The 17,991-nt window shown below is 46.1% G+C and overlaps 1 protein-coding gene across 1 annotated transcript; it reads right to left on the bottom strand.

The window, feature by feature from the left end:
- Window positions 1-1,128: 1,128 nt before the first annotated feature.
- Window positions 1,129-14,485, bottom strand: SELENOO (selenoprotein O). Its single transcript, XM_065665138.1, has 9 exons — window positions 13,976-14,485; window positions 12,321-12,524; window positions 11,197-11,377; window positions 8,294-8,424; window positions 7,613-7,893; window positions 7,207-7,360; window positions 4,859-5,044; window positions 3,549-3,705; window positions 1,129-2,862 (listed from the first exon to the last, which is right to left on the bottom strand). The coding sequence occupies exons 1-9, from the start codon at window positions 14,458-14,460 to the stop codon at window positions 2,668-2,670; spliced, it is 1,974 nt and encodes a 657-aa protein (XP_065521210.1). The 5' UTR covers window positions 14,461-14,485; the 3' UTR covers window positions 1,129-2,667.
- Window positions 14,486-17,991: the final 3,506 nt, after the last annotated feature.

The following is a 17,991-nucleotide window of genomic DNA, read 5'->3' on the forward strand; positions in this document are numbered from 1 at the left end:
TCATAACCTTTAGCCCGCACACAGACTTCTAACTCCTCCTGTTTATTCCCCATGCTGCGTGCATTGGTGTACAGGCATTTCAGGGAGCCAGTCCTAGTACCCTTTTTCCCCTGGGGGACAGGGTCTAAAGAGCTATCCTTTCCCACAAGTGAAACAAGAGATTGATAGTCCTCCTTAGCCCGCCATCCTTCAATCCCTAGCATGTTCCTCTTGGGCTTGTCCCCAACAGGCCCAGTTAAATCCCCTCCCCCCTTCATAACTAGTTTAAAGCCCTGTCAATAAGCCCTGCTAACTCCTGCCCCAAAACCCTTTTTCTTCTCTGGGACTGGTGTATCCCGCCTGTCACCAGCAAACCAGGTGTCCCATACAGCAGCCCGTGACTGAAAAACCCAAACCCCTGCCTTTGGCACCAGTCACGTAGCCATACATTAACCTGCAGAGTCTTCTTATATATCCCTTCACCCTCGCTTGCAACAGGTATGGAGGCAAACACCACTTGCACTCCAGACCCTTTAACCAGCCGTCCCAGGGCCCTGTAGTCTCTCTTCATCGCCCTTACGTTCCTCGTAATAATTTCGTCACTGCCAACCTGAAAAACCAGCAGTGGGTAGTAGTCAGACGGCTGCACCAGTTCAGAGAGCTTCTTTTTAACATCTCTAATCCGAGCCCCAGGCAGGCAGCAGACCTCCCTGTGGGGTGGATCCGCTCGACAAATGGGCCCTTCTGTTCCCCTCAGAAGGGAGTCACCCACCACAATTACTCTTCTTTTCTTCTTGGTTGGGGAAGTTCTGAGGTATGTGGGTGAGTGACTAGCCCTGGGTGACTCACTAGATAGATTTGCCTCACCATCTCCATTCACCTGGCCCTGAATTTCCAAGACCTCGTACCTGTTATTCAAGGGCAACTGGGAGGGAGGAAGGGATTGTGAGGGTTTTCGCTTACCTCTCCGAGGAGGAACCTCCCTCCATCCATCCTTGTCCATTAGGCTCTCTCCTTCTGTCTGATGGTAGGAGGGAAGGGGATCATACTTCCTCTTTCAACTATATCATCCTTCCATGTACTAATACACCTTCAAGCTTGTCCTTTTCTGCAAGGGCTCCAAAACGTTACAGAAAGTGCCATCAAAGATTCTAGCTTGTCACAAGTCATTATTCAGCATCAGTTTCTCCAAGTCGAAGGCAAGACATAACAATGTTTACATTCAAAACATCATCTACTCTGTAGTAGCAAGGAGGACAAATTGGTTATCAGTGCAGATTATAAGTGCATCCCAACTGTTCTCCCTGTTTTTCAGTAGCTTGTATTTTGAGGAAGACTTAGAAGAGCACAAATAAACCTGAGCTAATACTAAGCTTGCACAGGGGTGGAAGAGGAATTCAGTAGACTTAAACTCACAGTGTAAGACGGTGGTCTCTTTGGAAAAGAGAAACCTTTGCATTAAACCAAACTTTCCCAAGATTTCAGGTACCTGAACCAGTAATAGTCTTTTACAAAGCAGTTCAGAAAGCCAAGTAGTAACTAACTATGGAACAACTGGTTTTGGCTGATGTGGCAATAATGTGGCAAGCAACTTCTGCTGAAACCTCAACTGAAACACTATCAACAAGTAATTTGCAAGCAAGTCAGCTCCCATCTCCTCCCATATCCTCTATGATCTTTAACACAGGCTCAAATAACATGTCCTGAATGACAACTGTCAGTGTCAAGCTTCTCAAAGACTGAATAGTGCAAGACCAGAGTGGGAATGGAAGAATCTCACTAACCAGTGTGAACAAACAGGTACCCCACCTGTACACTTCTTGTACAAGAAGACTCTGTTAAGAACACACGAATAGCAAAGGAACCTGGATTTGAGTACTGGGGTAGTTTAAGGTTCACACTGATTTGGCTAACTGGCCTTGCCCAAGTCAACTGGCTTACAAACTGCACCCATGATTTTTAGTAAATATTTACACATGTTGCATGTGAACATACTGAACCTGAATAAACCTTACCACCAGGACTTTCCAGTGCAACTGCATATGGTCTCCCTTCATTCTGCTCTTAATGTACCAAATAAAAATAAAATCCCATTGCTCCCCCAAGCCCCAACCTGCACAAATTCTCTGAAAATAGATAATGATTAAATATCAATCTGAAGGTTCACAAGAAGTGAACTTCTTAATTAAACGAAACATAGCTTCAAACAAGCAACACCAAATCTATTCCTCCATTAAAGAGAGCTAACAGTCCCTGCATAGAGAAAGCAGTAAATAAATGTTCGAAGTACTATTAGTTAACACATCAGACAAAAACAGATCAGATTCCTGACTTGCTCTTTTTGTCTTCACATAACAACTCCATTTGGATGTCTGAAACTCAGCCTGCCTCAACATAAAATATTGCTTTCTACTTGCAGTGTATGAATACTTGTGGTATGAATAAAGGAAAGACTTTCAGTCTCAAAACATTTAAATTACTGATATATGGAGACTGTTGATTGTCATCGGTTTGCTCCAATGATCCATGATTGCTCCAAATAAGCACAGGTGAAGACTGCTGCAGATGCATCCAAATGCAGGGTTGTTTCAGTAACTTAATAGCACTCTGATATTTGCCTTGCTGCATTCTTCACTGCTGAAGGAGGGTCAGAGTCTTCAGTTTACAGCAAAAAACAAAACAAGGCAGTTATGAAGATCATGTAACACAGAGCTCTGAAGCCCACAGTGGAGGTTTACTGCTATAGGGTAGTCTGCTTTTGGTCTCTTGGGCACAAGCAGCTGCTGCAGCAGTTGCTCCCTCCTCTTCTGCATCCTCCTTTACCTCCCTGAAATCTTCTGCTTCTTGGTATGGATTCTCCAACAGTTTCAGTACATTTCTTACCTGAAAAGAAAACATCGCACGGTCATGAGAATTCAGAAAGTAAAGGCAAAATGACGTAGAAAAGAACCTCACACCAAATAATGATCGAGTGCATTGTATTTAATACGCAAACCCCAGACAAACCAAATGTTAAATGGATTAACAGTATGCACATCAAATAAGCTGAAAACTGTAAAATTGTAGCTGGCTGAGTTTGTATCTGCACGGAACTCAAGCTCAAGTAACTTGACATACAAGTATGAAATACAAGTCCTTGTGTCATTTCTCACAATTAATTCATTGTCCCACATTCTGCATGTAACAGTCCCCCAGCTGAACTCCACAGATGAAAACCACAAGTTTTAAAAGACAAAAGCACAGCAAGGAATGAGTGTACATTAATCCCTAACTGCTTCCCAAGGTAAACACCATTCTGAAGACAGCAAAAGCAGGGTAAATTTCTTATCCTGGGATCAGTCCCCAAAAGGTGGTGAAGTTCAGATTCAGATTTTCAATTCCTTTCTTCATTCTGCAGTCATTAAAATTACAGCTCCCTCAAAAATACTACAGGCCTTTTGAACCATAAATTCCCAATCCCCTCAGTGCCCGAGATGCTAGAAGGAATTTCACCAGCATAGTGTCAGTTATCAATAGTACCACTACACATTCATGCGAGCCCAGAGAGATATTAAGGAGTAAGAGCATACCTCTGAGAAATCCCCATTTTCAGCTGCCTCTATGGCATTCTGGGCAATATAATTTCTCAGGATATATTTTGGATTGTTGGAATTCATAACCTTCACACGATGAGTGTTCCAAGCATCAGCATCACTAACACTTTCTATTTCTTTTTGCAAACGGTCTCTGAAATCAAGTGATGAAAACAAAGGCTGGGATCAAGAATCACACGTAAAAGTTGAAAGGTTTCCTTGCCTTGAGATCCTTAGTTTGCGGTTTTTAATAAACATTACGTCACCAATAAAACCCTCCGTTTATAAAATGGAGCATGACAACAGATAAAACCCCTTCATTGAAAAGCAGCATTACAGACCATCAGCAGGTCCTGACTAGGCTTGAGGAAGCGGCACACCTTGCATATTCTCTGACAAGTCAGACTGAGACACTGGTGCACAGTCTGTTCTGCACTGCTCCACAAAGACCATCACATTTAGTTCTTGTCTTTGAGGATTTCTATGCTTGTTTATTGGTTAAAGCTTTTGACATTCTGTCCAAGGGGATGCAATACAGCTGAGGCAGTCTGAGCTACCTTTTAGCTGGAATACTTGCTGAAACTCTCAGCCCCACTGGAAAACATGATCACAGGCAGCCAGGCGAGGAATGGAGTCCTGACCTAACCAACTAATGCTCTACTAACAAGGGTTCTTTGCTAAAAAAACCCAAAAGAACAACAAAAAAACAACCAAAACCAGAAAAAAACCCAAACCAAAATAAACAAAGAAACAAACCCCCAGACTAACCAACCAAAAAGCAAACACAACCCCCCCTCACACTGGCACTAAGCTTATAGGCTTTGAAGTTAGGCCTATTACAATAGTCTGGCCATTCTTTTCCTTCTAATGATTTCCTTTAGAGTTACTCCTAGACTAAGAATACTTCTACTTGACTTCTATAGCAATAAATAGATCTTTCTTTCTCTCTTTCAGAAAAAGATCTAAAAGTATAAAAAGCTGACAGGTCAGTCAGTTGTAGTTAGTGAGCATTTAACAGCTCACAACTGGAACTACTCTCTGCTAGAATTCAACGTAAATGCTCCTGAAGCACTTTAATACTAGATTTGACACCAGGTGATTCCTATACCCCCAGTCCTCCCCAAAATCTAGTATACATAATACAAACATTCACAGCAACACAGATGTCGTTAATATCCAGAGCTGCATGGTCCCACATCTCTCCTAGACTATATACTTTGAGACGGTGTTTTTTGTGAGACAGGCACGTCGTTCTCAAATAAAATGAGGAAATGAAATACACTGCTCTGAATAGTGAGAAACCTCACCTGTATTTCTCCAGCCATTCTTTCCAGTGTCTTTTATTTCTGCTGAGTAAATCATCTTCTGTTAACTGCTGCAGTTTGGAGAACTGTTCAATGCGTTCTAGCTCTTTGTTTATATTGGCTTTTGTTCCAATTAGTGCAAACAGCTGAGGATTAGACTGAGCCAGCATCAGCATCATTGACAGTTGTCTGGGAACAAATGGAACAAACACATTACGTACTAACCTTGAGCTGCCCACCAAGAACCATCTTTTTGCAACCATAAAGTACACATGAAAACATTCACAATAATCAATGATTTCACTGGGGATCTTAAATAACAGCACTTCATTAACACAACAATTTTAAAATGCTAAATTATGCTAATTTTACTGTTTCTCCCCCTTCTCCAGTGTGTGTGTTTGCATTCCTGTTGTACTTAAAGTGCAGATTTCCAGAATTCCCAGTGGGTTTTAGATGTGCAATTCTCACCAGAATACCCTTGGAACTTTGAAAGAACTTTGGAATAAGGAATTTGAACTCACTTAGGTATCAAGATAATATAAAGTCCATAGGTTCTGTGTGTTTTCTATTTCTTTTCCTGACATTAACACTGTATGAGCATGCAGAACAAGGATCCAATGCCTATGATTTTGCCAGTACCAATAAAACCCAAAATGACCTGGGGGAAGGTACCTCATGTAAGTCATATGAGATAACAGTTTGTTTATCTAATTTCTTTTCAGTTAGCCAGTCTAAATCACAGAATGAGAAGTGCTCTATGCTAATAAATTCCTACATATCCAGGCTATTTTGCTGCGAGTTTGACTAGGGTTGATTCTTTTCCGGTCTGACTGCGTTAGCTGGTGCTGTACAGCAGCTTTCAGTAGTATGCTATGCTAACTTTCATTTTTCCTGGATTCATAACTGCACTACAGGATAAAGTAAAATGAATAAAAAACCCCAAAGAGTGTAAGTTGGAGCATATCAAACTATACCGAGTGTTTTTATTTCCTTCTATAATGCATTTATAAACAAAGGAGAAGAATGCTATTCCCTGGCCCCAAAACAGACAACTCATTATACCAGATCATACTTCCCTGCTTTCAGTAAGCAAAGATAAGATAGGTGCTTTGATTTCTGAGTTTATATAATAGTATCCAAATCTGATTTACACATCTGACACACCCAGCTCTACAATATCCAAGTGCTGTGACGAAAGTAGCTCTGCACGCACTTTAACACAGTGCTATTCCCCTCCAAAGCTTTACATCCATATCATGATGATTTATAGCTATTTTTCCCGTTCCTCCAAGCCTGAACGCAGTGTTTAATGAAATACTGTCTTGTCTCTGTCACGGGAGCTACCTTCATATCGCATGGTGTCTTCTTAAATACCAAAGTGGCTGAAAACTGGAACTTAAATAAATTAAGGTGGTGGATACCGCTTATTTAATTATCTTTCATTTTAGTGTATCACCACAAAACTTAAATAACCCATAATATCTCCAGAATGATAAACGGCTACAGCTAGCTATCTTGGCATAACCCCAAATTTGTTCATACAAGTTTCACCCCAATCCATGTTCTCAACCCCCTGCTTTACGCAAATTATGAACAACACACCAAATTCTTCAGCTATTTCTGTAGATTCATTACTTCATGGAGCACACACTGAACAGAGAGAGGGGAAAAAACATGCCCAAAATACCCCCATTTGAATTTTTTCCCCCCATCTGGGAAGATGCTAGGAAAAATATGACAAATGAATGGGTCATACTCACTCCCTGGTTTCCACTGCTCCAGAAAGTGAAAAACTGCTACAGTCACTGTTAAAAGCAGCAGTTAAACAAAACTGACTCTTTCCACACTCAAAGTAGGTGGACTGCAGAATATGGCCCATCAAATGGGACATGGATGGTACCACACAGTTTTCAGAGCCTGAAGTGTGCATTTAGGTTATACTCAGCTCAGTATACTGGTGGCTGAAAGTGATTTGCTGTCAGTACATTGTCAGAACATGGTACCATTGTTGTTCAAATCCATATCTTCTATAAAATATTTCTGTATCACTTCACTATCTGGCACTCTCATGGCCTTAGTCAGCAGAGACAGATGAGAGAAAGAAAAAAGGACCAAGCAAAATCTCAGACAACTTTAGCCCTAGAGCCAACTGCTGCAAGTCACTGCTGAGCATCCGCCAGTCACAAAACGCACAAGAATTTGCACTGCTGTAGATCATGATGCATCCAGTTAACAGTGAAATAGCAAAACCTAAAATCAGTCAAATATTACACAGCACGCAGGGTTCATTATGGTTATAATGAAACTAAAACCACAGGCCAAAGTGTGTAAGTAAAGAAGAGTATTACCTTGGATCCATCTGTGGTCTGAAAGCAACTTTCAGTTCGTCCACAGAAGCACACTGACTTGTAACCTCTTTTAAGAAGTCTTCCAGTTTTGAAGGATCAGAGTCCACCACTGAGAATGAACTCAGCAAGTAGAAAATATTTGTGAAGTCCCCACCTGAAAAGGTGAATTCTATGAATAATATAATCAATCAGCAGGAAAACGGGTCCCACACCTCCTTCCTAACTCCCCCCACAGCAGTACCACTCAGGTCACCACTGTGAAGAGGTTATTTGCCTCTTTCATACACATACACACATATATATATATATACACACACACACTATAAATGTAGTATAAACTATATTTTGGTTTGATTACAGATACTGATGGGCAACTAAACAATAACCTTCTGTGCTCTTCACCAACCTGTGAGATGCATGGTTTCAAGGAGTTCTGACACCAGTTTACTATCTTCTTCCAGTTCCAGCTGGATCAGGCCTAGCTTCTTCCTCATCTTCTGTAAATAATGTTTCTCAAATTCTGCATCATATTCCTCTTCCAGGATGAGTTCACTTATTTCCAGGGGCAGCTCTGGAACTAGAGCTTCAGCAAGCTTCCCCAGGTTCCACTTGCAAATCTCTGGCTGCTTGTTGTAAGCATAGCGCCCTGTGTTATCAGAACCATTGCAAATGTGCTCAGGGTCATATCTACAAATGAAGAAATAGTTAGCATTCTTCTAGTTCTCTGGACACCAATAGAGTGAGAAGCGTTATTTTTATTACTTTAGTCTCCCCTAGGAAACTGAAAGATTTTGAAAGAGAATACTCCTTGGTTCTTTTCTCCCAGGTACCTCATTAGACAATTTCCTGCCCTCTCAAACACTGAGAAACCCCACAGGCTACAACACTTTGAGATGTGAATATGGTTAAAAAGAAGTTGAAAAGAAGAATTACAGGGCAACTAGAACTAACTTAATCTATCTTGCCATAAAGAAGGTTCATAAATCTGCTTCAGAGTTAACATATTAAAGCAATCGTGAACATCAAGATAGCTCTACACAGCAAGTAAATACATAACACACATTTCAAATAATTATGCCACACTGACCTGTCCATAAATCCAAAAGGGCCATAGTCAATAGTTAGTCCAACTATGCTCATGTTATCTGTATTCAGCACGCCATGGCAAAACCCGACACACTGCCATTCAGCTACCAGCCTCGCTGTCCGTTTCGTTATCTAAAAGAAAAGGTTTTTTTCCCATTTACCAACACAATATATTTCCAATACATTCATGTATTTCCCAGCATTTCCTAGTCTGAACTGATGTTTCTACAGCTCCAGCAGAAGCAGATTGTGGCAGTATGCCACACACAATTATCTTAAGAACAGCTTGCTTCTCTCCTTCTGTTTCTCAGTCCCCCTTCTCTGTTTGCCTCCTCTTCTTCCCCCCCTACTTGACTGCAAGTCAACTGACAGCTTTAAAATGCACTAGAGACAGAACACTGAAATAGGGTAAATTGTTTGACAACAGACTTGCCCACTACTGTAGACATTATACAAATATATTGCTTTGTTCACTACAGATTTTAAAGACTCTTCAACTGCAGGTAAAAGAAAACATAAGCAAAGTCTAAGAAATAAAATTAACTTTATGCAATGAAGCCCAGCATAAAGTCAGCCTTTTGGTTTACCTGGTATGTAGGGGTGATTTATAGGAAGGCAAGTGGTTTGCACAAAAGAAAAGATTCCCTGCTAACAAGTTTTAGCACTGATAAGTACTTCCCTCAATTTGCTGAGAGTGGAAAAAAGCTACAAGGTTAAGAAAACCTATTCAAAGAACAGCAATTTGATTTAAATGCCACTCTTCACTGAATGCATGTTTCATCAGAGTCCTTCCATTGCTTGACTGAGATTCACTGCTGTGGAATCCTTGACTGCAGTCACAGTGCCCCATTCTTCAAAGAAATAGCATACTATTTTAAAGCACTTCTAGTTATTGAATTATATCAGCCCAACTCTTAACTACAACTAGATATGCTCTATGGAATCTAAAGTTCAGGAAGGTAACCTGGCTTTCAGGTAAACCTAGCTATTTCTAAATCCTTTACTGAATTGCTATAAATACAAATTTTACACTGCCATTAGCTAAAACTTTCAAATCAAATTATTTATACAGCTAAAGTCACTCACCTTCCCAAACAGTTATCGATGTACAGAAATTTAAAGCTCTCCAGACTGCAGCGTATTTTATTAAGGTTTAGAAATTATTTAGTTAACAGAGGAAACATCAGTTCTATGCCTCTGTATTCAAACCCAGAATTTTCCCTTTTTTAAGAGTGTGCAGTCAGGTAAGGAAGAATAAATGGAAAAATCTTGTCCTGGGATAATGTGACAAGGAGTAAAACCCATAAATGATGCCTGGAACAGAAACTTTTGGTTCACCTTGAGATCTCCTGCTTCCACTTTTTACACTGTTCGCATGTTTAGGTACTTTACCCATTTTTGCTGAACCGGGCAGTAAGCTGCATGTGTCCGTAACTGATTACTGGCACACCATGAGCCAGTAATGGGGACACACCCTGCACAAGGGCTCTGTGCCAGGGAGGTGGTAATCAGCACTGGGATGCAAGCATTCCAGCAGTGAGGCAATATACCGACTGCTGATGTCTTTGTATGAATCCATTACACTCTGCCAGAGCAAAAGAGAAATCCCACTAATGGTAACACCTAAAAGCAATCAAAGCTTGGTTGCTATTCACAGGTGGATATATTAGTTAGAAAGACAGCTTTGCACTCACTTTGACCTTTATTCTTCTTCATCATGTTTTCCTACTACTAGCCATACTAGAAAACAAGTACTGCGTACAGATAAGTAACAGCACTATCTCAAGGGCACAATCATTTAAATTTAAACACACCTCCTACAAATTATTTGAGAAGTACAGATAATGGTGTTTGCATTTGACAGCACTGTCTAGAAAGCAAACACTTGTACTTTTTTTCTCCATTTCTTCCACAGTGCATAAAGAAAGATAAAACACATTACAGCTGAGCTGACAGCACATCACCACTAGTAAAAAGACAGATGTGCTTCTCAAATTAGGTAGGAACTGGGATGCTTTTCAGATGGAGAAAGGTATGGGAAGTCTCCACTCGAGAGAAAGTGTGAGGATGCAATGCCAGCACAGGTACCAAGCACAACAGCCACAGGCAGGAGCACAACAAATAAACAAAGAAATGGAAACAGGGGCAATAAGAAAAGATGCCAGGATGGGGGCAGTAAAGCATTTGCTTCTGAAGAACTATTGCAAGTAGGCTCAGGCTGTGTTAAAGGAAAATAAACCCAACACAACAACACCCCCCCCCCCAACAACAAAAATCAAAACAAGAAAACCCCAAGAAAAGCAAACCAAAACACCCCCCAAACTTAACCAAACCACAAAACAAACACCACCTCCACAACCCCAAAGTCAAACCCCACAAAATCCAGAGAATGTCAGATTTTAAGCCTGCCTTTTGACCTCTTACTGGGCTGTTCTGAACATGCATTTCAAACATTTCAATACTAAAACCTGGAGTCAGTGATTTGCAGTCAACATTCCTGTTTGTAATTTGGAACATGAGAGACAGAAAGGGACTCAATGTTCTCGGTATTTTATAAAATGATGCCTTGCAAGTGGTGTCTTGGTACCATCAACTCGCCATCTGACAGTCGGGGCCAGAATTCCCCCTTGCAGTCTAGGACACTCTCAGCAAACGGAGACAAGCCGTGGAAAGCTCTCCCAGAGCAGAGCAATCATAATTTACTGTTAAAAAGGTTAAAACCACTTTCACAGGTGTGATCAATATCAATATTGCTTTCATCAATACACAGTACTATTAAGAGTGTTTTCTTCAAAGGCAATCAGAGGATACAAGGTATTAACCAACTCCAGTCATCTGTGCTTGCAGATGAAGTTCATAAAGATGACCGCAATGGATTTACAAAGAGGCTCTGATCTTTCTTACCTCTTTGAAGAAAGCAGCATTTCTCTGAATACTGTTGTCTGAATAAGCCTCCTGGATTTCTGGATAGAAAGTGCTGATCACATAATCAAGCATCTGTATTCGAATATCATTGCGGTTAACACTGGGGCCTTTGCGTCCTGTGTATTCGTCAGGAGGTTTGAAAATTTCAAATGAACCAAATCTGTTTTTAAAATAATAAAAACACGTTTAAGTATTATCTGGTACTATTAACGTCATATTACATGCAATAAAACCATCTACTGTTGTAATCCTAACACCACATCATCTCCAGCTTAATGTCAATCCTTCAAATGGCCTAGAGAAAAGACCCAAAAGAAGAAAAGATTCCTGCACTGAACCTACCAAGGCTCAGTGACTCAACACAAGGAAGCACATACATACAGCTAAACTGACAGATCAGGATGTAGATAGTACTGAAAACCAGCTTGTTAAAAGTCTCTTACAACCACTTCTACAGAAAAATTCTTTCCCTGAGTAAAGATACAGGAATAGGACTTGCTAAAATACCAGACTGTACAGCAAGCATGTAAGATAGGTTTTTCCACATATATATATAAATACACACACGCACACACTTACACATACATGGATATATTCCTTATGTCTCACCTTCCTCTGATTCTAAGGTTCTATTACCTTATAAGAAGCAATGCAACTTCCTGAAACTCCTAATGTTGGGTGTCAGAGCAGGAACCTTGAACACTTCTCAGGCAGGGAAAGAACACCCAAACTGTGACAGTACAGTATTAGAATAGCTTTGAATTAAAGGTACAGCTAAACCCAACTACCAGCATCAAAACCTCCCATGTACTCTGTGCAGGCATAAATGTGAAGAAACTCCTCTCAGGTCTGCAGAACTCAGTTCTTCTTCCTACCAGGCTAGCACCTTTAGTGTTTATCTGTCTCTGTGCTATGAAGCCAGCTCATCCCATCCACTGGACAAGAGCAGTAGCTTCCTACATCCCACCAAAAGAGTTCCAAGCCCTCATGAGGAGGTTTGCAAGGAACAGGCAAGTGTTTTGGAAACATTTAAAATGGTGTTTTAAAGGACTGATGTGCTTGGCTTTAAAGGAATAAAAAACCTCAACAAAAAACGCTTCTACCTTATAAACGTAGAAGCTATCCGCAGAACAACCGTACACCTTTCATTTTTCGGATTCCCATCATAGAATATGTCACGGACGACTTTCGAGTCCGATGTCACACACGTTCCAGCCCTCGTTGTTGGTATTCCGAGGTGAAACATTGCCTCGCTGCACAGAAACTCCCGTATGCTTGACCGCAGGACCTTCCGGCCATCAGCTTGTCTGCAACAAGAGGACATGGACAGTTTTCAGGCTATAAAGGCAGGAACTCCTGTCTATCCCTTAGCAGTGGGGAAACAAAAGCCTAGAAGTGGCATACGGTGTCCATGGCCATACAACAAAGTGGTGGCAGATTTGAGAATAAAAGCTGGACCTTCCAACTTCTGTTAAAGTTAATTTAGATGGACACAACACGCCTGCAATGGAGACCACGAGTAACAGAAAAAAATAAATCTTTCAGTTACACATATCCCTTCTAATCATTAACTCTGTTGTTTCTATTGACGCAATAGAACCTTTAAAAAAATAATTGGGCAAGTAGAGCTATTTTATTATATAAGAAGTGACTGGCTACTGTTATGGCACTTAAAAAGTAGTATTACTTGGATCTCCCTGGATAAGTAATCTAGAAATGGGGTGTTAAATAGGGGTATGCATGGCAGTTGCGTTTAAAAAGCACCCAGACAAACAGCAAATAGCAAACTATTCATTTGAGAACAAGGAAACAGAACAGGTGCCGGTGGTTCTGAGCCCACACTCCCAGCACTTCAGGAGCCGCAGGCAAGCAGGAGAGCTGTCCAGGGCAGACCTACAACGCTATCACCATATCTGACGTTTTCAGTGTGATTTCCTTAACCTTCACTGGAGAAGACCTTCAGAGCACCACGTGTATGAAACTGAGGTGTTACTGAGCCTGTGCACAGCCAGAACATAAAGTATAGCAAATGCAAGCAGAAAAAATGACCTGAAAGATTAAAAGCAGTGCAGGGTAAACTGACTAAAGCAGACAGGCATCCCTTGCAGGGATTTGGACAGCATGCCATTTCTGGGGCTTTTCCACCACTCCCTCCCACAGGAAGGACAGAAGAAAGGAAGGATGGAGAAAAGGCACTGCTAGCAGAAGGACCAGCAGCCACAAGACAGGGCTGGTCTAGTGGAAGGCGTCCCTGCCCATGGAAAGGGGGTTGGAATTGTATGATCTTTAAGGTCCCTTCCGACCCAAACCATTTTATGATTTTAAATACCATTCTTGTGGGGCATAGCATAACACAGCAGCAAGCACTCTGGCAGCTATTACACACTGCTGGCCCGACTTCCGCCACGGTCTGCGTCCTCAAAGGGGAAAAACTCAGAGGAGGATAACCCGGGACAGAAGTGATGCGCCACCTGCGCGAGAAGCTGTTACAGTCTTGTTTTCCTGAGGAAATTTTGCCATCTTCTGCTCCGGCATTTAAGCATTACACTTGCTGCAGCAAACACAACGGGAAACGCGAGGGCTTGAGAGCCGACCTCTGCCCCGGGCAGCGAGCCTCAGTACGGAACCGCCGGCGCACGCAGCGGCCGGTCCCCGGCCCGGCCTTCCCGCACGGCGGGGTGGCCTCGCGGGGGTGCGGCTCCCGCAAAGCCCAGCTCCCCCGGGACCCTCCGGCACCGCCCTCCCCGCCGGGCCTTACCGGGAGAAGGGCGTGAGGCCGGCGCCCTTGAGCTGGATCTCCCAGCGCTCGCCCCGCGGGCCCAGCACCTCGCCCAGGTACATGGCGGCGCCGTCGCCCAGCTGCCCCGCGAAGCTGCCGAACTGGTGCCCGCAGTAGCAGTGAGCCGCGGGCTCCGAGCCCGCCAGCAGCCGGTTCCCGCTGAAGTACAACGCCGCCTCGGCCTCCGCCGCCTCACGGTCGCCCGCGGGGTCCCCCAGCCCCAGCAGCGCCAGCGCCGGCAGCGACATGGCCACCAGCCGCGGGTTCTGCAGCGGGCTGGGCCGCACGCGGGAGAAGCAGGCGCCGGGCACGGCCCGCGGCCCGCCGGCCTCCGAGGCGTCCACCGGCAGCGAGCGCAGCGCGAGGTTGTCGAAGCGCAGGGCCCGCAGCCAGCCCGCGCCGCCCTCGGCGGCGGCACCCGGCTGCCCGGCGGCACCCGGCTGCATGGCGGCACCCGGCTGCATGGCGGCACCCGGCTGCCCGGCGGCACCCGGCTGCATGGCGGCACCCGGCTGCCCGGCGGCACCCGGCTGCATGGCGGCACCCGCGGGGCCGCGCCGGCACGGGCCGGCCGCCGGGCGCAGCAGCAGCAGCAGCGCGGGGAAGCGGCGGCCGCCGAGCAACGCCGCCGCCATCCGCCTGCCCGCGGGGAGGGCGGGCACGGGGGCGGGCGCAGCGGGTCCCAAGGGCCGGGCGGCCGGAGGCGGCGCGCTGGCCGCGGGGCGGGCGGCAGTAACAGCCGGCTCCGGGAGGGGTGGCCCCGGCTCGCCTGGAGGCAGCGCTGAGGGGCTGCTGGCTGCAGCCCGCGGCGGGTGACTGCTTGCTGCGTGCTGCCGCTTTGCTAGTGGCTTGGCGCCCGTTATTCAGGGCACGGGGCGTGCGCCTCGGGTGTGAGCGGCACGCGTCCCGGCTCGGCGCTGGGCTGGCTGGCCTTAGGATGTCCTGGCTGACGAGGGGAGGGAAGTCAAAGGAGAAGGAGGATGTGGAGAGCTCCCCGAGCCGCGAGGAGAGGGGTGTGCTGGTGCAGGCCATGCTGGAGCACGGCGGGGACCCGTGGGATTATAAAGTCATCGGGCAGGAGCCGACCCTGAAGGGTGCGGAGCGGCAGTGGCTGAACTACGTGTCGATGTACCACCCCAAGGGCGAGAAGAAGTGCTCGGCCCTGCAGTGGCTGCTGTTCGACCTGGCGCGGGCCTCGCAGGCGGCGGTGGAGGAGAAGGAGCAGCGCATCCGGAACCTGCAGAGCAACCTGGAGGTGGCTCGGAACGAAGTGCTGGCGCTGCGGGGCGACAGCTCCCTGCTGAGCGAGCAGGCCGAGCAGCTGCGGCAGCTGCGGGACGAGCTGCGGGACCAGGCGGCAGAGAACGCCCGCCTGAGGAGGAGGGTGCACTGCCTGGGCACCCTGCTGACGCTGGGGAACGGCTGGGACCAGGGGAAGGCGGCGGCTCTCAGTAAGGCAGACTGGGACCCAGAAGCGTGGGCTGGGGGCGGCCGGAGCGTGGAGGCGCAGGAAGAGCTGTCGGTGCAAGGAGGGGGCGGTGCGGCAGCTGGGAAAGGAAAGCCGGCGGAGGGAGCCGGGGGCCAGGGAGAGGGGCATGTGTCCGGGAAAGAGGAGGTCTGGAGGAAAGACAAGGAGGGGTGGCCCGTGTGGGTGAACCGAATGTGGGCCCTGGAGCGGTGCTCGGCCTTCACGCAGGAGGTGGCGAAGCGGGTGGTGACCGCCATCGGGCTGCCGTGGCCCAAGGTGGGGGCCATCGTTAGAGCCCTGCCTGCTGAGGAGGTGTCGGGGGGAGAGATCTTGCGGCTGGTGGTCAGGAACCTGGGAGAGTACGAGCCCCTCAGAGATAACTTGGACGGGGCACCCTGGAGGGACGCCCAGGAGGCGTCAGCCTACGTGTGCGGGAATGTCTTACTGCGGGTGCTGAAGCAGAGGGAGAAGCCAGTGCCCCCTGACTTCGATGTGTTTGGGGTGAACGTGGAGCAGGGGGACGTAGCGGTGCTGGCCTGCCGTGCCCCCGAGCTGCACAAGGGGATTTTCATCAGCCTGGGGGCTAAGTTAATCGGCCGCCCCCTCGGGGAGTGCATGGCTGCCTTGGAGAACATGGGGAGCCTGATGGAAGGCGAGGGGCAAGGGATGGCAAAGAAGGACAGGATGGGGGTGAAGGGGAGGAAGTACATTCCTAGAGGGACAATTTGGAGATACTTAATAAGCCAGGGGATGAATGAAGGAGAGCTAGATAGCCAGCCCACGAGAGTTTTACTTGCCAAAATGAAGAAAATCTTTCAAGAAAAGGGAGTGAAGCAAGAGGAGATTTGGGAAAAACTGAAGCAGATGAATGCATCGGCTCCTCCCCCTATCCCAAAGAGAAAGCTATACCCAGCCTTTCGGGACCTTAAAGATTAAGAGCTGCATCCCCTGGCATCAGTGGGATTAGCCTCCACCACACTGACCTGGTGTGCAGGGGCTACATGGGGGTATGATGTCTGTTGAAGGGTAGGGAAATTACTTTCTTACTTGCTATGGGATCAGAAACAATGTTATTAGATTATCAGGGTCCTGCCGAAATCTGGGTATTGGTAGCGGGGAAGGGCAAAGTAGAAGGCCGGTTGTGGATGGGTGGATAAAGATGGGGGGGAGGTTGGGCAGGAAACATTTTCGGAATTAATTTCCTGTATGAGTTTGAGGTAGATCTGTACAGAGGGGAACTGTATTGCTTTGCTACCTAGAAGTGAAGTGATTGCAGGAGCTCCCAATTCACCAAGGTGCCATTCTAAAAGTAAAACAGAATCAGGGGTAGTAAATGGATAGTATGAGGTGCTTCCAGCCAGAGACACCCCCTCTTCCTGTTCCAGTACCCATAGAGTACTGAAGCACAAAGGGTTATGAGGAGGCTTGGGGGGTGCCCTGAAGGGTCACTGGACTGGAATTTAAAATGTCTGTTTTCACAGTTAGTGTGAAATTCACATACCCAGGACTGTGGGCTGTGTGAATGGTGGAAGCCCCTTGCAACCCTGGGGGTTACACTAGGTGATCTGTAAAGGTCCCTTCCAACTCAAACCATTCTGTGAACTGTAAATCCACATCGGGTTATGCTTCTGACCCCTGGGAGTGGGCACCACTTGAGCAGTGGCAAATCAATTGTGTGGGTCCCTCTAAGGGGCTGAAGGGGGGGTTGTGTCTGTTTGTATTTGTTGTTACTGGCAGAACAGCAGGATGGACAGAGGCAGCGGCAGCATCAGTGTCCGAGGCTACTGCTAACATCGCTGTTTGGGAAGTATTGAACAGATGCAGTCCTCCAGTCTTAACTGTTTCAGATACAGGAAACCACTTTACAGGTGCTTCAGTCCCCAAGTCCTGTAAGGGGTGAATCAGTTCACTCGTATTTCCTGCCATCCACAGCCCTCCAAGGTACTGGAGGGAGCTCATAGCATCAAGGTGAAGCGGAAGCTAATTGCTGAAGAAAGAAGACTAAGCTGGAGCATTCCTGTTTGTGTGCTGGGCCATGGAAACAAAGAGCTCACCAGGCACCACTGTGGTCCTGCCCCACAGACATGGGAAATGTGGTCCTATCCACACCCTGGGTATGAAGGGGAGGGCCCAGAGAAGATTTAGTGGTGGCTGTGTTTTCTGGGTTGGGAAACACAAAACTAAATGGAAACAAAAAGGGGGTGGGGTGGGTGTTGTGTGTTTTGTTTGTAGAGGGGGGCCCACTGCCCTGAAACCAAAGGCAATGTTTCCAGCATGTTGGTAAGACTGGTCTTCAGGATCACACGTGGCTGTGGGATTGATCATGGGGGTGGAGCACAATGTCACCAAGAACCATCTTCAAGGTGCTCATTGTTGTGCTTAAACATCAACAAGAATATTGTAAAAGCATTGCATGTAAAAGCAAAAGCATGTGTTCTTGTGGCTTCTAAGAGTGTAACTGGTGGTGTTTGGTAGCAGTGCAGACTGTATATGCACCGCTTCACCTGTAAGGAGAGCGGGAGGATAA

Source organism: Lathamus discolor, chromosome 1, assembly GCF_037157495.1.
Source record: "Lathamus discolor isolate bLatDis1 chromosome 1, bLatDis1.hap1, whole genome shotgun sequence".
In the NCBI taxonomy this organism is placed as follows: domain Eukaryota; kingdom Metazoa; phylum Chordata; class Aves; order Psittaciformes; family Psittacidae; genus Lathamus; species Lathamus discolor.